The sequence below is a fragment of the Cinclus cinclus genome, chromosome 4 (assembly GCF_963662255.1).
Source record: "Cinclus cinclus chromosome 4, bCinCin1.1, whole genome shotgun sequence".
In the NCBI taxonomy this organism is placed as follows: domain Eukaryota; kingdom Metazoa; phylum Chordata; class Aves; order Passeriformes; family Cinclidae; genus Cinclus; species Cinclus cinclus.
Genome location: NC_085049.1, coordinates 17,759,441 through 17,780,724, shown reverse-complemented (window position 1 = coordinate 17,780,724; position 21,284 = coordinate 17,759,441). Strand labels below are relative to the sequence as shown.

The 21,284-nt window shown below is 46.2% G+C and overlaps 1 protein-coding gene across 4 annotated transcripts in view; it reads left to right on the top strand.

Annotated features, from left to right (window-relative positions):
• The window catches only part of GATA3 (GATA binding protein 3), a 21,255-nt gene extending 1,066 nt beyond the window's left edge, over nucleotides 1-20,189 (top strand). The window contains exons 2-6 of one of the 4 annotated variants that reach the window (XM_062491713.1): nucleotides 262-870; nucleotides 3,454-3,990; nucleotides 6,909-7,054; nucleotides 12,477-12,602; nucleotides 18,454-20,189. In XM_062491713.1, coding sequence (XP_062347697.1) covers nucleotides 630-870; nucleotides 3,454-3,990; nucleotides 6,909-7,054; nucleotides 12,477-12,602; nucleotides 18,454-18,738 — 1,335 coding nt within the window. In that variant the 5' untranslated portion in view covers nucleotides 262-629 and the 3' untranslated portion in view covers nucleotides 18,739-20,189. Of the gene's footprint in view, nucleotides 1-79; nucleotides 871-3,453; nucleotides 3,991-6,908; nucleotides 7,055-12,476; nucleotides 12,603-18,453 lie in introns of those variants that run through there. The other 3 variants (XM_062491714.1, XM_062491712.1, XM_062491715.1) reach the window with 3 other exon arrangements.
• Nucleotides 20,190-21,284: the final 1,095 nt, after the last annotated feature.

Below are 21,284 nucleotides of genomic sequence, written 5' to 3'. Positions count from 1 at the left end.
GAGCTGTCCGGCAGGAGTGGGGTGGGAGCTGCTGGGCTCCGCTCCGAGCCGGGAGAGAGCGAAAGAGAAAGAGGCGCTGGGAGAGGTGGGTCCAGGGCAGAGCAGGCGCTTCCCAGGGATGGCTGCCGAGGGATGGGATGGGTTTTCTCCTGCCTAAAAAGTCAGGTGCTAAAGTTCAGAACTTCTCAAGTACGTTTCTCTCCCTCCCTCTCTCTCTCTCTCTCTCTCTCTGCTCCTTCCCTTTCCTCTTTCTCGTTACAGGTGATCAAAGAAGAGAAACATCTACAACAGAGCGGAAGAAACGAGGCGATCTCGCTTCGTAGAGAAATTTTTCCCCCGAGATTTTTTCCCGTTTTCCCTTTTTTTCTCCCTTTTTTATTTTAATTTTACTATTTTTAATTTTTTTTTTTTTTTGGAATCGATCGTTTATCACCATAACCCCTACTCCCTCCACTTTAAACCAAACCCAACCAGAAACATCCCCAAACAAACTCGCCGAGCACTTTCTTTCCCCCCTCCCCGCCCTGCATAACTCCGGCAGCGTCTCCCGCTCCGATCTCAAACCCTCCGCGCCTTGCTGAGGAGGAGGAGGAGGAGGAAGAGCAGCGGCAGAGCAGCGAGCGCGGAAGATGGAGGTCTCCACGGACCAGCCGCGGTGGGTGAGCCACCACCACCCGGCCGTGCTCAATGGGCAGCACCCGGACTCGCATCACCCCTCGCTTGGCCATACCTACATGGACCCCACGCAGTATCCTCTCGCCGAGGAAGTGGATGTACTTTTTAATATCGACGGACAAGGCAACCCCGTCCCGCCGTATTACGGCAACTCCGTGAGAGCCACGGTGCAGAGATACCCCACGGCCCACCACGGTGAGTGCCCCTGCCGAGCCCCGGCTCCCTCGGGCCGCTGCCGGTCCTGCCCCGGTGCCGGTGCCCCGAGCCCCCCGCTGCTGTCGAGCAGACCCTCTCCTGCCGGCGGGGAAACTACGTCACGGGTGGATTTTGGGGTTGGCTTATTACAAATAAATATAAAATTCAGGCTTCCTTCCTTTCCTTCTTTCACTTTCTTTTTTTTTTTCCTCTCTTTCTTTCTGTCATCCTCTCTTTTTATCCCACATCCTTCTTCCCTCTCTCTCTTATTTCCCTCTCCCTCTTGCTCGCCTTCCTTCTATTTCTTTCTTTTTCATCTTCCTCTTGATTCCTTCCTCTTGCCCCCTTCTCTTTCGCTTTGGTTTCTCCCCCAATTCTTTAATTCTCTTTCACTTTGCTTTCTCCCCCCTCTCTTTAATTAGGTTAACAGTTAGTGTTTTCATACTGTGTTTAGTTTTTGCACGATTAAGCTGCTCTGGGGAAGCAAAGCAAGCTGGAGAGCAGGGGTGTGAAAATGACCCCGCTGTCCTCACGCTTGAGCTATTTAATTCGCACTTGGTGAGCTGGTTAGGCTTGGGACAAAAGTTTTGCGCACATACCCAGGGCAGCACTATGCCGTGGGTTTAAAGTAAGAAAGAAACTAAAAAAACAAAACAAAACAAAAAAAAAAAAACAACAAACAAACAAACAAAAAAACCCCCCCCAAAAAAACCCGTGGTGTAATTAGGTATCAGACCTTGTGTGTTGTCCTGAGGGTCCTGCAGGAAGGTAATGATCCAGCATGTGAATCTTGTTCCTGGGTCACAGCTCTTAGAAAGGAGGTGAAATACCTGGGGCTGATGGGGCCCAGGACAGCGGAGGGATGAGTACTTTGGTGCCATCTTTTATGAAAAAGTGGAGAGATTCAGTATTTATAGCTGGAGTTTACCTGGATGGTTTAAATATAAGGAAAAATAAATAATTTTTTTTAAATGGGGCAAAAAGAACAGAGGGTGGTTTGTGAAGCCGGACAGTGATCTCTGTAGTGGCAAAATCTAAATCCCCGAGGTTTGTAGTGGAAATAGCCCCAAAATCATGGAGAAAATGGGATGAGCGGAGTGGGGATGGAGCCGTGCAGGCTCAGGAGGCTGCTCCCAGCCCTCAGCAACTTGTTGAGTGTGAGCCTGCATTAGGCTCCCCTCAGTAACTGCATTGTTCTGCTATTAGTCCCTTAAAACAATTATTTTTAAGGATCAGCAGCCTTTGTCCTTTCTTTCTTTTCTTCCCTTTTCATTTCTTCCCCCTCCAATATATCAGCAGAAAGTGGAAATGTGGTCTCTCTGATCTAGCCTGAATATTATTTACTATGCTACTTCCTGGAGAAGATAATGAATCTTGACCCTTTCTATTCGTATAACCCACCTTCCCTTCCTTTCGAGCAGCGACTTTCAGTATTGTTCAGGAGTGCCTGGTATGGTGAAAACCAGTTTGGAGCTTTTCTAGACACACACGAGATCCCATGCAAACGTGTGTGTCCACCCTATAACTATCTGTGGCTCTATACATCCGAGTTTGCATCTCTCCTTCTGTATATTTAGCAATCTCTATACACATATCACACTGTCTACAGAACTAAAGGATGTCTAGGTGTCAGAGGCTTTCCAGGACTTTCTTATCAGGCACAAACTTGCTCCCTTCCAGTGTAATAACTGCGTTTTCCATCTTACAGCCATTTGCTCAAGTTACTGTGGACTTAGCTAGATTTGATTATTTGAATATATTTTTCTATTTGTTTAGCAAGGGCCGAAAATAATTTACAATATTAGGTCCTCAGGAACATTTACAGGCAAAGGGAAAAAGATATGACTGCGGAAATCTAGTGGATTTTTTTCCCCCCACAAAGTCCAGGTTTGTATTTTAAAAGACAAATGAAGTGTCCCTTGTCATGAAAAGGGTATGGAGCGTTTCTTTTGAGGCAGTTGGTACCCTCTGCTTGTGCCATGACATCGCAAAAAAGCCGTCTAACATTTCTGTGCCGTCCCGTGGAAGAAAAAAAAGACAATCTGAGTGGTTTGCAAAGTTTATCAGCCCCGTTGCAAGCGTTATTATCATGTCTGTGGGCATTTTCTGGTCTTCTTCGTTTGACCAGAGAATTCCCAGGGTTTATAGCTCACGTCTCTGTTCGGGAAATAATTTTCCAGCTAAGAAAAAAAAAAAATCTACAGTCGGGACTTGGTAATTTCACGCAGGACCTTTTCTTCAAAGTGTTCGTGGGATTGCCTGGAAAACGGAGAGAGTGAAGCAGAGCTTGTCAAATCCCGTGTCACGGGGCTGGCACACTGCTTGGAGGGTCCCGACCCCAAAACCCGTTCCTCAACAGGACAGGAGCTGCCACCCCTTGATCTTGTAGCTTTTAAAATTTCATTTTAAAAGAGGAATGGAGTTTCTCATCAGATGTAATTTTGTTTGCTCCCCTCGCATGCTGAGCTCTCTGGGAAGGACAAGGGGTGGTGGTGGGGGAAGCACGTCCCGGGACCCCGACGGGGGCTTAGCCAGGGTGGCAGAGGGATGTGACCGACGTGTCTCCGTGTTTTCCCCGAGCAGGGAGCCAGGTGTGCCGTCCCCCGCTGCTGCACGGCTCGCTGCCCTGGCTGGACGGGAGCAAGGCGCTGAGCAGCCACCACAGCGCTTCCCCTTGGAACCTCAGCCCCTTCTCGAAGACCTCCATCCATCACAGCTCACCGGGACCCCTTTCAGTCTACCCACCCGCCTCCTCTTCCACTTTATCCGCCGGCCACTCCAGCCCGCACCTTTTCACCTTCCCGCCGACCCCTCCTAAAGATGTGTCCCCGGATCCGTCCATCTCCACCCCCGGCTCCACCGGCTCCACCCGGCAGGACGAGAAGGAATGCATCAAATACCAGGTGTCCCTGGCCGATACCATGAAGCTGGAGTCCTCTCACTCTCGGAGCAGCATGGCCTCTTTAGGAGGAGCCACCTCCTCCGCTCATCATCCCATCACTACCTACCCACCGTATGTCCCAGAATATGGCTCTGGACTTTTTCCCCCCAGTAGCCTCTTAGGAGGATCGCCGACCGGGTTTGGGTGTAAATCGCGACCAAAAGCACGGTCAAGCACAGGTAGGGCTTTTGGCTTCTTCATCCCCGTTTCTCGGGATAGGAAGCTGGGGGGGAGGGGTGGAAAGTGGGGGGCAAAGGGATGGGGCTGACCCCTCGATCCCCGCTGCTCGCAGACATGTGCTCAAGTATTCCTGTGATGAGCGGCAGGGCTGAAGCCCTCGTGGGCTGACACACGGCACTTCACCTTCCCCACAGGATGCTCTGCTACGTTTATAACCAAATTCCCCCTTGTCCAACTCAGGCTGGGGATAGAACCAGGCCTAGGAACCCAAACCACCCACCCGGTGCCGCGGGGCTCCAGTCCCGGGGCGACCCGGCCCCACAAGCGCCCACGGTGCGCTCAGCTGCGGCGCCCGGGGAGGAAGCGAAACCGAGGGAACCGCAGCATTAGTGATCTCTCTGTATTTTAATAATGGTGCTAAATCCCGGCCAACCTCCCCCGCCCGCCCTCCGCCTCGCTCTTTCCTGGGCCTCTTCCCATGCGGCGCCCGGAGATGCGGGGAAGGTTTTCCCCGGGGCGGTGCGGAGAGTTCGCCCACGCAGCCCCCAGCCTCAGCCAGCTCCGTGCCAGGGGCTTTGGGTCATCCACAATCAAAGTCCCCAAAAGTGACTCCCGGCCGCCTTTGCCGGGGGGACCTGGAGCGTCCCAGCTCTGTGCGCACCCCGCGGAACGGGGTGCGAGGGGCTGCGGGGCTCCGGCTCCCGGCTGAACACACCGGGCTTGGACGTGTGAGTGCACAGAGGGGTGGGAGTGAGCCGAGGGGAGCGAGTTTGTGTGCAGAGAAAAGGGCGATAAGTCAAAACTCTTTTTCCCCCTTTTATTTTTTTTTCTCTCTCTATTTTGTTTTTCCGAGGAGGCTGCTGCGGGGTTGCCTGGCATGAATGAGATCAGTTTTCAGGGTTTTTCCAGGGTGACATTTACTCTGTCTGTCTGAGCAGGGACTGTCTCTATTTAGCTGATATGTTTGAGCTAATCCAATTATTTTCAGACTGCTGCACGCGACAGTTGCATTGTTTATCCAGCGCCAGGAACTTTAATAGAGTCCGGATGCGGTTAGAGTGACAAAAACCCCCAGACCTGTATGTTTTGTACATGAAAGCACGGGAGAGAGAGAGAGATGGGGTGAAACAAAAGAGAGGGACAGAGACTCGAACAGCCCGGGAGCGGCTGCCCCGTTTAACCGGAGGGGAACAAAACGACCTGGTATTAACGGGACCAGCTCCCCGCCTGGCACCAGTACGGACCGGGTGCTGTGTCCGGGGTAGGGACCGGTTTATTGTCGCCCCGGGAGGTGCTGAGCATCCCCGGCCGCCCCGGCGCCCGCCGAGCCGCAGCTCCCGCCGGGGCACCCACCGGCTGCGTGGTATTTTCAAACCGTCTCGGCCCCCCTCCACCCTCCCCTCTTGTTTTCTTTTTGCCACTTTCTGTTACTTTACCTTCTAGAAAGACATCTGTGGTTCGTGATAAACCAACCCCAGCAGCAACACCTATTTTTTTTTCTTTCTCTCTCTTCCCCCTCCTTTAAAAGTTGATCTTTTAGCAAGCTAGGAGCTCTTAAAGAGGGCTAGAGGTAGAGAAAAAGAAGGAAGGGGGTGATTTTGCAGGATAAAAGAGGGAGAAACGGCTGCAAATGTATTTTTTTGTTATTGTAGATGTTGGAGGGGGGGTGGTGTGAGAGAAGAGGGGTTCAGTGCAAAGGCTCTGGAAAAACGGTTGCTGTTTGTGGTTAGGGCACGGATGCTTCTTGCTTGAAGGCAGCACGGGCTGGGGCAGCGGGGAGCCAGCTCCGTGCTGAGCTGGCTCTGCTCTGCTCTGCCCAGTTGAGGTCTGTCACTGCTCTCAGGTGGATCACAACTGATGTTAGGTACAAAAAAAGTTCCGCCAGTAAACCAAAGATGCAATATAAAACCCCTTCACCTTCTAAAAGTAGCTGAGAGGCAGGGGCTGCACCCTCCCAGTTCCTTCTTCCAAGCTGGAAATTGGTGAGCTGGGGGAGATCTCTCACTGCAATAGCCAGGGAGAGGATAAAGAGATGCCCACAAAGAAGAATGAAGGAAAGAACTTACAAGGCAGGCTTGGGGCTGTTTGCTACCCTAGATAGCCAGCATGGACCATCAGGCTGCAGATGTGGTGGGGAAACCAGAGGGGTTTCTGAAAGTTTTGGGTGGTGGAAGCTTAATTTCAAATTAATCAATAGCAGATATTGTCTGAGTTATTATGTCTTGGCTGGAGCTGGGGAGATGTTTTGGGGGTTATCTGTGATTATTTTGGAGGTCCTTGATGTCGTTTGACCTGAGGCCAGAGGAAGAGCCCTCAAGGCTCATGAACAGTCCTGGGAGCTGGAAGAGTGCTCAAGGAATGACACTGGGGTGCTCATACACATCAGAAAGGGGGTCATGGAGTTAAATTCTGTATCCATTATTTTGGGTGTAGAGGGCTGGATGCTTCTTGCAAAGCCTGCCAAGCTTTTTCTGGTGCCTATGGAAACATGGGGTCTCCAGAGGTGTAGAAGCCCTTAATCCAAAGGTGAGGGAAAATTGTCACCCCCCACTACTCTAAAGGAGGGACCTGTGGGAGGAGTGAGAGCTTCTCTGGGGAGCCCCTTGAGCCACCATGGCATTTGGGTAGTTATTGTCACCATCCCTCTTCCCTGCTGCTGGGACACAGGCTGATGCTGCCTGTGGAGCGGTGCTGGGGAGGGGAGCAGGATCAGACCCCACCAGACTGTGGCAGAGACATCGTTCACTCATTGCTTTGGACCCTTGCTTGAAGATCCTGAGCTTGGGGGGCACTGGCAGGGTCTGGCATGGCTGGGTCTTTGGGGAGCTTGTGGGGTTTCTTTGGGGAGGGGGGTGCTTTCCCCAGCCCCTTTTATCTCTGCTTTCTCTAAGTGAACCATGTGCTCTCTTGTTTCCAGAAGGCAGGGAGTGTGTAAATTGTGGGGCTACCTCAACCCCTCTGTGGAGAAGAGACGGTACTGGGCACTATTTGTGTAACGCCTGTGGACTCTACCACAAAATGAACGGACAAAACCGGCCCCTGATCAAACCCAAGAGAAGACTGGTGAGTCTCCTTCTATTTTATTCTTTCTTCTCCTTCTGCCACTTTTGCTTCCTATCTGCAGCTCAGGATGGACAGGGAGCCACAGCCAGCTCCCCTGGTCCCAGTGTGTCAGTGGGCTGGGAGGGAGGGATGCCTGGAGAGATGGTCCCAGCTGCTGTGGGTCTCGGTTGTCTGGTCCTCTTGCAAACTGCAAAACAGGTTTAAAAATCAAGATCTGGGACTTCTTTCAAACCAGAATTGAGTTTTCAACTCCACACGGTGCTTTTGGATGGTGACCCGAGGACAGTGCCTAAGGGCAGGAAAATAATTTCCTAGTGACCAAAGAGATTATCAGGAATACAGGATTTCTCCTGGGCTATCCAAACTTCTGCTCTCCCCTTCTTAATATGTGTCTATCCCATTTGGGTGGTGGTGTCATGGGGAAGGGACCCAAACTGGATCCCTGATGTCACTGGGGTGTCAGACAGACCTTGGTCCTGCAAAGAGCTGGAACCATCAGGTCCTGGTGCCGCTGGTGCCTGGTCATTTATGTCTGTGCCATCTGGGTCTCAAACTGTGTCACAGGGACACAAGGCAGAGGATGGTGAGTGTGCAAACCAGGCCTGTGCCCAGGCTACAGAAGCTGGAGGAAGACAAAATGCGTGGGTAAATGTTTGAAATAATAGTTACAAGACTGTTGACTGCTCTAAGCACAGGCAATACATTACAGCATTACCAGTGATCTGTTCATGCATTTCCCTGGAAGCCACAAAAAGGTCTGGAAGCTGTGGGCATGGCTAATAAATGTGTTAAAGTGTATTTGGCAAATAATCAGACAGACCACAAGGGGAAAAAATATATCAAGCAGGGGAAAAAATTATGGTCCCTTCTTGGGAAGTTACTGAAAGTTTCGAATCGAGGTACATTTGGTTTTGTCAGGTTTAAAGACGGGGAAGGCTCCTAGGGGCTGCTCAAAATGTGGAGGAAAAGTGACTCTTACCGCTCTGTAGAATTTCTGAGCTGATGGATGGATCTGCCCAGTTTGGTGAGGCTTGTGCCCGGCATGGCCAGACCCCCAGGCAGGACAGGACTGTTTCATTTGTGTTCCCCTTGAAGGTGCTCACAGCTCTTAGGTCGGGATCAACTTCCTCACCTGTAAGACACCCAAAAATTGTATCAGCTTCATTCCCTCTGGCTCTGGGAAGCATTTGCAGGGTACATTCCCAGGGAAGGCTATGCTGTGAAGGGCATCAGCAATAACTCTGTCTGGCCATGTGAGTTTTGGGGAAGATGTGGGTTTGCTCCTCTACCCCGCCAAACTTCCTGTGTGCAAAACCTTTCCGTGCCCTCCTATACGGGCATTTCCCATATAGGAAAATATTTCTCTCTCTCATCTTTCATAGCCTTGTTAGAGAAAAGGAAAAGCTTTCTAGGGAGGGAAGTACAGGCTGGAATTTTGATTTTTTTTGGGCAGCTCTCTTGTTCTCTTCTCCTCCTCCCCCCAGCCCTTCTGTCTTAAACACACAGCCCTCATTTTCTTTATTTTTTTTCCTCGTTCTCTCTTTATGTGTAAAGTTAACTTCCTAGGAAAAAGCTGCCGGATATCTGAGCCCTGGAGATAACTCCTAAACAACAGCTCCGTTTCCCCAGTCCAAACACACAGGAGCTTGAGCATATCCAAACAAGCAAAGGGGGAGACAGAATAGGAAAGCGGCTGGAAAGAGGGGGAGAGCTTTCAAAAAGTGTCTGATGGAACCACGAAAGAATGTCCCGAGTCACCCTGAGCCCGGCACATGTAAAATGAACTATATAAATAAATACATAGCAAAAGGTCATTCTTGGGGAAAAAAAAGGAGGAAGAAAGAAAAGAAGTAAAGAGAGACCTTGTCTTGCATTATTGCTTCAATCTTTGGGCCTTTTAGTTAAAGTTATAAAAAGTTCCCCTTCTTTAAATGCAGCCTTTGCTAAATGTGAAATTTGATTTTTCTACTTCCCTCCTGCCACCCCCTCCCCCCAGCACTGCCTGGGAAAAACAAAAAGAAAGAGAAACATCCCTAATGCTGTTTGCACCTATATTTATTTCCCTTGCTAATCTCTGGAAAAAAAATTGTCAGAAGGCATCAGAGCTGGGCCTGCATTTGCATTTTCTGTGCCTGGATGTGGACATGCATGTGACTGTGGCTTGACTGGATCTGTCCTGCAGTGAAGGCAGGCGGGCTGGGCAAGGATGTGGATGGAGGTTCAGGGTGAGGATCCAGCTTCTTCCCTCTGCCACAAGTTTCCTGCGTGACCTTGGGCTGGTTTCATAGGCTCTGATCACAGCTGCACTGAAACTAATGATAGGATTTGATGGGTGGGAGAGAGGAGGCAAAGAAATTCTTGGATGCTGAGAACCCAGCCCAAGCCTTGTTAAATTCAATGGGCGTCTTTGTGAGGGTGTCCTTTAGGTGACAGGGTTGAAGTCCTGCCAGCCTCAGGAGCTCAGACAGCTCTGTTTCATGTCGAGAGGGAAGTGGGAAGACCTGGAGATGCTGGCAGGGGGATCCAGAACAGGCAGGTGGTACCATACCATCACTGTCTGTAAAGTCATCAGCCCTCCTGGAGGCCATTCCTGCCCCTGCCACAGGCAGTGGCAGCCCCATCACTGCTGAGATAAAACCTTCCTTTAGTTTTTCTCCTATTCCCTGCCCATGCAGAGGCAGAACTCTGTTTCTATGTCAAGCCAAGCTGGTTTTGGAAGGATTATAGACAATTTCTCAACAGGCCCATGCACTTGCAATTTATTTTTAGGAAAATGATGCTTGGAGCTTTGTGGGTAAAGGCAGACACTGAAATGCCCCTTAATTAAACATCTTTATTAGTACTTGGTTCCTCCAACCTCCTCAATTTCACCTTCTCATCACTGCTAGCGCTTCTGAAGTTGTGCATTTGCTCACTGGCAGCTGTGCCATGGGCTTTGGTCCTGTAGATGATATGGGGCAGCTAATTAGTCATCCCATTACTGACATGGCCAGGCCCAGAGTCGGTGATTAGTGTCAGTGGATGCCATTGCTGGGAGCTTTACAATAGCGTTATTATTCATTGTTTCCTGCCCACTGCTGTGTCTCCAGTAGAAGTTGGTGCAGCATAAAAGGTGCAGCCTGGGACCAAAAGAGATTAAAATACTCAGCTAATGATGCTGAATTTTTGTAAATGAAACACAGTAGCTGGAAATGGTTTTAGAGAAGACAGTAGATACTGTGATTTATTTGCTTATTTAATGTCAGAGTTTGTTTGAAGGCAGCAAGGTGGTGACCAGGCGTGTCTTTTGAACGCTCCTGCTGTAAGAGAAATTACGGTGAGCGCTGTGTAGAAACCCCAGATATCTTCAAAGGGGATGCTTCCCCTGTGTGGGCTGAGTCAAATATCACTGGTTTTTAGAAATTTCCTTAGGCTTGATTTTTGGGTCTGATAAGGGGAAAGCTGCCACCAAGAGACTCAATCCAGCCTCTTGCCCCTCCGAGCCACGCGTGCCGTGTCAGGAGTTGGGGGACAGAGAGCTGTGGACTCTTCTCCAGCTCTTTAGTGAGAACCTGGCTTTGCAAGCTGTTGTCTCCATGCTACATTTGGAACACATTCGTTATTTCATTATCCTGGTGATTTTGAAGGGAGCCCAGTTTGGGTCCACGGTGTGGTCAGGAGGCATGCGTGCATCAGTTTGGGGCTCTGCTCTTCATGGTGGGATGCTTCATCTTTGCTGGACCTGGAATTTTTTTCAAGTCCCATATACTGTCCCCAGCTCCTGCTTGCCATTAGCACAGAGAAGTCAGCTAAAGGCCTCATTGGGACTGGTTTGATTCAGAGTGGTTTATGGTCAGGCAAAATGGAACTGTCCTTATGGGCAGCCTGAGTGAGCCACTTGCTGTCAGATCAGCCACTCTGTGATGCTTCCTAGTGCTCATAGACATTGTCTTATTTATATTTTAGACAGTCATTTTGTCTAATTAAAAGAAAAAAAAATTCCTCTATCTAAAGCAAAACCAACCCGTCCTCTCTCCACCTACGCCGCATTCAATTATGATTAAAATTGCAACATGACCTAACAAGAGTTGGTATTAACGCTAAGGCTGTGCCAGTGTCCATGTTTGCATTTTGGGTTTGTTGTACAGTATCCAAAGATGCAGTATTTTATTTACTTTTTTTTAGTGTTGGATGTGCTACAGTGTGCGGCTGTGTGGGGTGAGGGGTAAATTTGAAACAGTAAGAGCACAAAAGAGAGCATTAAAGGCTCAGTTCTGCAAGGTGCCAAGCATTTCTATGATCTGGCAAATCGCTTAAGCACATGTTTTAACTTTAAGCACATGAGCAGTCCCATTGAAAACAACGCATCAGGATGAAATCAGAGCTCTGGGACCGTGTCATATTGATGAAGAAGAGATAGGATGGGGATCTAAAGGTCTTTTTTTTTTTTTTAGTAGCTGTAGGCATTTGCACACAGGCAAACACGCATATGCGCTCACACAGCAGTCTGAAAACTCTTGTTCCTCCTTCAGTGGCAGAAGGACAATTTGTTTGCTAAAGTTACAATTTTTAAATGATAAGTACGAATTTCTGCATGTGAAAGAGGAGCAACTTCACTATATTTGACTTTGCTATGTCATTATCACAGCTAACAAAAAAAGCTTCTGTATACACTTTGCCACGTAGATTTTTTTCTTGTTCCTACCCCTTTATGAAATGGTAAATTCTTCTTTCAGGCTTGTTACCAATCCTTAAATAAACATGAAGGTTTGGGCTGAGAAAAGGCTGTAATTAAAACGTTGGGATTCTAGCTCTTTGCCACAGTGTTATTTCCGATCTGGATCCTGTCTGCTTTGAAGCTGAGCTGAATTTACGGGTCCGGGCTGTGCTTGCGGTCGGGCCCGGCGAGCAGCTGCCCACCCGGCTCTCACCCGGCGCTCGCCGGAGCCCGAGTGACTCACGCCCTTGACTCCAGAAATTGCCAGCTCAGGCCCTGACTGCAGAATTAGACCCCTGGGGGGTCTGGGAGAATTAAGATGGAAAGACATGTTGGCATTTAAATAACATTTTCCCCTCTGGAATGGGCTGTGCCAGCTCTGCTAATTTTGATGAGTTCTATCAGAGGTTTAGCACTCACTTTTAGGATGCCCTTTGGCACCTGATTCAGTTCACATATAATTTGGGATTAAAGTACCTTGGGGATTTTTTTTCACAATTATTATTTGTTCTCACAAGTCAGTTTCTGGAGGCCTCTGCTGATGTGCGTCAGTCTTGCAGGGTTGATGCTTTCTTTCTCAGAAATTTTGCTGATTGCATTTATTCTTTTTTTCTTTTAATTTTTATTTTTTCTTCTTTTTTCTTTTTTCTTTCTTTTCTTTTCTTTTTTTTTTTTTTTTAACACGGATGTTTTTCCCTTCTTTTTCTCTTTCCCTCCTTCCCACAGTCTGCAGCCAGGAGGGCGGGCACGTCCTGTGCAAACTGTCAGACCACCACTACCACCCTGTGGAGGAGAAATGCCAACGGCGATCCCGTCTGTAATGCCTGTGGGCTCTACTACAAGCTGCACAATGTAAGTGTGACTGTAATACTCAATACTGGGGACTCAGCTTCGGTGTTCAATGATCCAAACTCTTCCTTAACTTGAGGATTTCCAGTCTTGGGTGGTGCCGAGACCTCTCTTATCCCTTTGGGGGCCTCGGGGTTTGGAGCAATGAGTTGCCAGCCTTTCAAATGTAGCCTATTTGTCTTGGGGAGGTATAAAACAAGGCTGTCCATGAGTAATGTTAGAGCTTTTCCATGCTTGAGCCAAGAAAGGAGGGGTGGGTCAACACAGAGAGACATTATCTGCTGCTGATTGGGCTCAGAGAGCTGGAAAAGGCAGCACACTGTCCTGCAAGCTGATACCCCTCCTATGTGTAGCTTGGTTCCTCCAGCAAATACAAACTCTGGAAAAAAAGAAATACATGCCAGCCTCTATTTAGATCATTCTTGGGTTTGTGGCTGCCTTTATCCTGTCCCCAAAGATGATTTATTTAGGCCCTGTGTTTGTGTTGGTTGATGCAAACGAGTCACAAACCAAAAAAGGACTTGATTTAGTTAGCGGGTTGCAGAGTCTGCTCAACCTGTGATGTGAATTTTAAAGCATCTGTCATGGAAGGGAAGGAGAAATGAAATGAAATGAAATGAAATGGCTGGCAGATTTAATCTAATATCTCCATGTAAAGCGTGCTTGCAGGAACCAGGGATATGTGCCCCAGGGAAAGAGCTAAAGGGACCTGCAAAGTCTTCCATGGAATAATGCTGCTAATAAAGGAGATTTAAGGCTACTTCTGTTCCTCTCATTTCACATGTGGCATTAGAATAATTATTATGTCAAAAGAAGGAAAAGACTTGCAATTTCTCTGTTTTGATATATTTTTTTTCACTAGTGGTTGATGGTTTTGTGTTTGGTTTGGAAATCTGGGGCTATGTTTTGACCTTATGTCCACCCATGCAAACACATCAAAGACATATCCGGTTTCATGGGGCATCCAACCCTTGGTATCTCAGTCCCTTCCATTTGTTATTTCAAACTGTTTGGTTTCTTAGGTTGAGTAAACAAGTTTGGATTAAGTAGAAAAAAAACCCAACAAGCAACCAGGCTAATTTTTCACCTGTTTCATGGGAGGCATCTCTCTTGGAAAAAAGGAAAATGTATTTACCCTTTAGTGGGCAGATGTCTCAGCATGCTTTGAGTGTCATGCAGCAGCTAAAGCTTGGCATCAAACTCTCAGTGTGATCACTGCAAACAAATGGGCTGGACCCTGAGTGAAAACTCTCAGAATATCATGAGAAAATATTCTGTTTGCTATTTCCTTGGCAAGAAGGGAGCAAGGTCAGCCAGCTTCACTGAGGAAGGATCTGTGCTTGTGCTCTGTTTCCATTTTGGCCTTGTAACCACCAGTGGTAGAACCTAAATTGTGTAGTTTGGGAAATGTCTAAGGAGCTGCTCGTCCTGAAGCCAGCAAAGCCTTTTGAAGAAAACACTCTTCTCAGTTAATGCTGGTGGATGCCTGTGCTTCAAAGGGATGACTTCTACCCTTGAAGACAGTGTAGTTCCTCCCCATGACTGCAAAAGATGGCAGGATGATGAGCTATGATTTGTCCACTTTCATTGTAGACATCTGACTGGAGAAATCTGCTCTTGAAGAGTTTAGAACGGTGTCTGAGTACTGAGGTTCTCCAGAAATGTGCCTGCAAGAGAACTTATTTTTTTTTTTTTTTTGCATTAACATTGCAAACCTAGTTGGCCTGCATTGACCTCTAGATTCACTGTTTAGGGAAACACCGATCCAGCTGTGAAATTTGTGACATGGGGCAAGCCTTGAGCACATTGGAACCATTTTCATATTCATTAACAACACCAACAGCTGCTTAAAAGCTCAGCACAGCTACTTACCAAAGTCAAGTAGCATCTTGCCTTATGAGCAACGCTGTTAATGGATCCTGCTTAAATGAAACCCCCAGAGGACTGAGCTCCTGTGTGCAGCAAAATAAGCAGGCAAGGATACTAAAATCCAGAAATGAGTGGGTAGATTTTTTTTTAATTCTTAAAGTATTTACTAATGTATTTAGTTATGGATGAGGTGAGAAGTGTGGTCCTGCTCCCTGTGTATATATTATCTCCCAATTTCCAGCAGGAGAGGGGTCAGAAATAGAGAGGCTGATTTTAGCATGTCACTCACAAGCAGATGTCAGCATAGATGTTGTGCCAGTGCCAGTGGAAGGTCTTGGAATGCTTGCAAGTAGGCTTAACCCTGTTTCAGGCTAGGCTTTAGCAAATTCCTATCTGATGTTTTATCCAACACTCCCCAGCCCCCCCTTTTTTTTTTTTTCTTTTCTTTGGGTTTAATAAAATTTTCTGGGACCTTAACATCATTAGGGTATTTTAATGGAATGATCTGATGTTGAACTTACCCTAATTTTATGTCCACATTGGGAATGATTGGAGTGAAAAGGCTAATTTTTTTCCATGGTGTTAATTTTTTCATGGAGCTATATCAGTTTGTTTTACTGTTGATTCCCACAGCTTAAGCAAACCTATTTGTCAGTAGGATATAAGCAATAATCATAACAGACTTGGGGTGCACTTAGTGAAGCTGTTGGCATTCCTCCCACTGACTTCAACAAGAGCTGGCTCCATTAACACCAGTATTAACAATGACTAATATTTCACATTGATACGGTGCCTTTCATCCCTTGGCATCCCAGAGTGCTTTCTAAGATACAGCCAGCCTGGAAGATTAACCCAACACTGTAATGACTGTGTCTGAAGGATAAATCCACTTCAGTGACAGGACCTTATTGAGGTCAATGGCAAAATCCCATTGTCTTCAGTCAGAGCAAGATCAGACCTATAATGGTTAAGACTATCCCCTGGATTTGATCTGTTGAATACGAGGTTCTCATCCTTGTTATTTTAGTCCTTAGAAATGAATGGGATGAGCCTTTGCACACTTCAGGGGTAGGTGGGAGTATACCTTGCTGGAGGTGCACTGCAGGCTGGCCTGGGCTCATAGAAGTGAGTGATTTGCCTTTATATTTGGTAAAATTAATCAGAAAAGGACCCTTTCACAATACCCTAAAGCAGGCCTATGTGTCCCAAGAGCAGAGCAGTCAGTATTTTGCATACGATAAAACAAAGAGCATAATTCCTGCCCATAATTAATTGGCTCCATCTGAAATTAATGAATTTCATATACATGCGATGGGCTGGTTTAATTTTAATTTAGCATGTGTTTGTCATTTTTATCAGAATTAATTTTCACGGAGAAGGTCTTCCCTCTGGGTCTTTCATTTCTCTACCCCAGAAACAGAGATGGGTCCTTGCCTTTGATGTTTTGGGGACCACTTTAACCTTGCTGTGACTGGACTTTGAAGTCACTGGAAAAAAAATTTAGCTTGCTGCTCTGTGACTGTTCCTGACATTTATCTGAGACCTTATATTTTTGGCTCTTGGGTTAGTTACCTGCTCAGAGTGTGAGACCATTCACACTGGGATGATGTGGTCAGCCAACAGCTTGGATGGCAGCTCTGACCCCAGCTGTGGACTGCCCATGTCTTTGCCACCATCCTGACACAGAGCTAGTGTTCCCATCACTGAGTTTCACATCAGATCATAGCCTGGGCCATCCTGTTCTTAGAGATTGAGTGAAACACAAGAGATGTTGCTTTGGGGAAGTGTTCACTGTCCTGTGGGACATGACACCAAGCAAAGGTCAGGACCCTGTGCTTGTTCCTAGACCCAGCACTGCCCCAGTCCCACTACCAGGTTTATGTCACTTTGTCGCAACCAGCTCACAGACTTGGAACTTTGCTGCTTCAACTGGAAATTGGTTCTGGTTGCCCCTGAGCCTTTGTGTACCTGTAGCACGATACAGATTTGAAGCTGGTGGGGCTGGTTCTGTGTGTGCCTTCCCAGACCTGAGCTGGATTCATCAGGGATTGGCACTTCCTGGGCTCCTCTACTGTTGCTGCCTGGTGGGGCTCACGTGGGACTTCTTCCTGGCTTTGAACCTCGGGAACACATCCCTGTTAAAAACTTAGAACTGGCTAGGCAAAGCTTTCTAATCCCAGTCATTTATCTGGAGCAAAGGGCTGTCCTTGTGTATACATCCTCAGTCCCTCACTGAGGACAGAAAGCCAGAGGAGCTGGTTATGCTGAGTTTGGAATCCATGACATTTTAAATTTTGCTTTAACAGCCACAGGGCTGTTGTTGGGCTGATTCTTCCTTCCTAGCTTTAGCTGTTAGCAAGCAGGGCTGCTCTTTCTAGCTCCCTTTATCCAGAGGCAGAGGAATCAGCCTTTTATTCACCCATTTTAGGTGAGGTGAAGGCTCTTTTCACTGCTGGTAAAAAGAGCCTGGGTTCACAAATTGAGACTGGAATGATAAACGCTGGGATGCCTAAACCAGAGATGAGCCTGGTTGTTCCTCTCCCCATAATTCCATATTTGCATGTAACAGGGAGCTATTTTATCCCAGCCTCCCTGGGGAGAGAAATCCAGGAATGATTCCCATGCTGTGAAAAGGGATCAGAAAGGGGCTGAGGAACAACAAGTGAAACTGCTGTGATCTGGAAGAAGAGAGTGCTCTGTTCCTTACGCTGATTTAAGGTCTTATGGACAAAGAGTGATCAGGACCCTTGCAGGGACATCTTTTCATTGTCCTTCACAGTAGATCCTGGTGGAGAGTGGATCCATTTTTTTCTCCCTTTTGTAGAATGTCCATCAGCACCATCACATGCTCACATTTATTATGAAAAATAGTTCAGCCTCAAGGTGATTTTCTGCCTTCTGCTATAGGTGAAATCCTGCAGAGGAGCCAGAGCAAGACCCATTTACCTCCTCAAGCCCAGATTTTTAAGTTTGTTCAGGGGCATTGGAGGCATAAATCCCTTCCCAAGTGTGGTTTGTGGGACTTTCATGTCACCTGTGCTAGCGTATGTTGTGATGCTGGCTCTCTATGCAGTATAGAAGCACAAAATCATGGAATATTCTGAGTTGGAGGAGACCCACTAGATTCATCATAGTCTATCCCCCGGCCCTGCACAGGACAGCCTCAAGTAATAAGAAGAATAAGAGTTTCTTACAGCATGTCTAACAGATCTTTTGCTACCATTTCATAACCCTGATGGATATATGGATGATCATTTCTGCTGTGTATTTTCAGGAGGAGAATTCAATGTTTATTTTCCCTGCAGATATGTTTGTATGCATGTAGAAAATTCTTTGCTGGTCAGCACAGATACATTTTTCAGGTCCCCCTAAAAAAACCTGGTAGCCTTTAGAAATAAAATCAGGTTAGCTAAAGAAAACCAGAAAGGATGATCAGAGCAAAATCTTCAGAAAGAGGAAAAATAAGACAAATATCTGTCCCTTTTGTGAAGAGTTGTCCAGCTTCCTAATGGAGCTGTGAAAGCTTGAGACCTCTCATAGCACTGAGATCTCAGCAGCTCTTGCTGCTAATGGTTTTAGATCAGACAGGGAGCCTCAGGGTGAGACAGTGTCTGTGGGGAATATTTCCAGGAGGTAATGATCGGTTTCATACCTAAACACAGTGCAATTACCTAATGTGCAGATAGTTGAAATTTTTCAGCTGCTGAGAGTTATTCAGGTATGTTTTGCTCCTGTGTGGCTCTGCCAGCAATTTTCTGTTGTCTTGTCTTCAGAAATTTCAACCAAACTTGGGATTTCCTGGAGGGATCTGAATTTTGGGATGGAAATGGAGAGGTTGGGTAGCCACAGCACATGGTGTATACAAGGGAGGAGGGGGGCTGTGACCAGCTGGTCCTGCTGGGCTGGGGCATGGGGTACATGGATCCCATGGTGATTTGGGGAGAAGGGATGGAAGCACAAAAAAAAATAATTTATTTTTGTTTAGATTAACAGACCCCTGACTATGAAGAAAGAAGGAATTCAGACCAGAAACAGAAAGATGTCTAGCAAATCCAAAAAGTGCAAAAAGGTCCATGACAACCTTGAAGACTTTCCCAAGAGCAGCTCCTTTAACCCTGCCGCCCTCTCCAGACACATGTCCTCCATCAGCCACATTTCACCTTTCAGTCACTCCAGCCACATGCTGACCACACCGACACCGATGCATCCTCCATCCAGCCTCTCCTTTGGACCTCACCACCCTTCCAGTATGGTCACTGCCATGGGTTAGCAAGAGACTCCCCTGCTGAATGCTTACAGTCTCAAAATGAGATTTACTTTATATACTACTTGCATTTTTGCAGGCGTGTGGTTATGGGTCTGACATCCCGAATCAAATGGGAGGGGGAAAAAAAAAGAATTAAAAAAAAAAAGTTATTTGAAGGCGTAAGAGAGAGAGAAAAAAATTAAAAATGCAGAAAAAAACCACAAAAAAGCACAAAAAACGAAAAAAAAAAGAAAAAAAGAGAAAAAAGTAAAAAAAAAGTTTTAAAAAAGTGATGTTTGCCACTTTTTAAAGGAACTCACTATGGCGTCTATGTATTCTTACCCACTGAATCTGGATACCATTTGTGAATAAGCCATTCAGAACTTGCATTCCCTATTGGACAGGATCTCTAGTGCTGTGAAAAAATAAAATAAAATAAAATAAAATAAAAAACGCTGAACATTGCATATAACTTATATTGTAAGAAATACTGTACATTTGAGGAAGACTTTATTGCATCTGAGGAGCTGTAAAGAAAAAAGGCATGAAGGACTCTGAGAGAATTTTTTTTAAAGGAAAAGAGAACAAAAAAAAGAAGATGGGAGGACAATTTAAAAACCAGAGAAACAAACAATGCAGACCAAGAGGAAACGCGGTCTTACGAACAAATGGACCAACTGCCAGTCGTGTCTTCTCCTTTTATTTTATTTTTATTTTGATTTTTTTTTTTGTTGGTTTTTGTTTTGGTTTCTTTTTTTGGTTTCCGGGGAGGGGGAGGGGGCTGGCTAGATCGGTTTTGATGATGCATTAACTAACTAACTAACTAACTAAATAAATAAATAAATAAAACCTGTAGGGAGATCATTCATTTTGGGCCATGGGCCTTTTACATAGGAAGTACCAATGGTGTCAGGCAATCAGTGTTAACATGCAGACATTGCCAACAAGGGGGTTTCAGATAGCCATTCTCCAGGTCTATACGCATTGTGAACAAGTTCCTGTAATTGTTGTTTGTATGTATAATTCAACGCACCAAAATAAGAAAGATGTAGATTTATTTCATCCTATTATACAGACTGAATGGTTGTACAAATTTATTTACTGCTAGTGATAAGACCTGCTTTTTTTTTTTTGTTTTCATATTTTTTCCTCCTTTTTTTTTTGGAGAATAAACTAGATTAAATTCTGTTGACTTAACAGTGTTTTGTGCTTGGGGGGTGGGAAAAGGAATATTTTTCTTTCTTTATTAATTTTTCTTAGCATTTGTTTGGACGGTCTTTATTACATAGTTACCACAGGTATAGAAATGTGTGTCTCTATGCTCACGCTGACAGCCAAAGCAATGTTTGCAGTGGCTTGACAAAAAAAAAAGATAAATCCCAGAACAAAGGAAAAAAAACCCTCAAAAATAAATGGACTGCATGTCAGTGTAACCCCACTGTCCAGTGTGTGCTCCCTGTCCCTTGAATCACAGCCCAGCTGCTGCCCCTGTGTGTTTTGGGCTCCCAGGTGGGATGGGTCCCTTTGGGTCTCAGGCAACCAACACCAAACCTCTGGTGTTGAGGGGAATTTTGGACTGGGATAAGTGCAAAGGTACAGCAGGGTCCTTATGATCCCAGCTGCTTTTGAAAAGAGGAAAGATTTTGCACAGTTGCTGGAAAAGCACATTCTGCTCTGTCTCACTGGGTACTCAGTGACAGATCAAACAAGTGACTGTTGAGATCTTGATGTGAAATCAGGATGGACTTGATCTGCCCTTTTCTTGGAGGAGTGGGCAGAATATATTAGGAGAGTCAGGATTTGATGAGAGGAAAATTCACAAAATTTCAAAGGCTATTAGCCAGTCCTGTCCTGCAGTGCAATTTTAATTAATATTACTATTGATTACAGCAAAGTTTGGCTCTTACTGTTTCATTTCTGGTGGTTTAATCCTTAGGAATCCATCCTTCTTTTAGTTTTCAGAGTTTACTCATCCAGCTTCTTTATATTATCATAAGGGTTGGGAATTCACCTTCCAAATGAAGGGTTAAACTTCTTATCAAGCCACTCCATTTGCTGGAGATTTAGGCACGGTGTGATAAGACAGAGGTTACTGAGGCTGTGAGAAAATGCTTGAAAAATCCCAAACAAAAATACAAGACCCAAATGTAAAAAAAACCTCAGCAGACTTGACCTGCAAATTATTTTTATATTTTTAACGCTGAGTGAAGTATTTCACCCAGAAATATGTGTACTCCTGTCTTTCAGTGCCAGGTGGATGGAAAAATATCATCATATCTGCCACAGCTGTCTGAACCTACTTTCTCTTGGGTGATCTGTGGAGGGAGGGGTAACAGTGGCATGGGCTAATCTGCTGCTGCAGGATGGTTCACATGAGTGAGGGTGTTTCATTTAAGATAAAAAACACTTCAAAATTTTCAGGATGATTATACAGAGGTCAAATAGTTGGTGATTTGGGAATGGGGGAGGATGGGCAGAGGATTGACCTTTATTTGGGCTCTTTCTCCCCCGTTTCAAAATGAACTTAGTTAAATATGTCTACCATAAAGGAGGATTTGGCTGATGGAAAT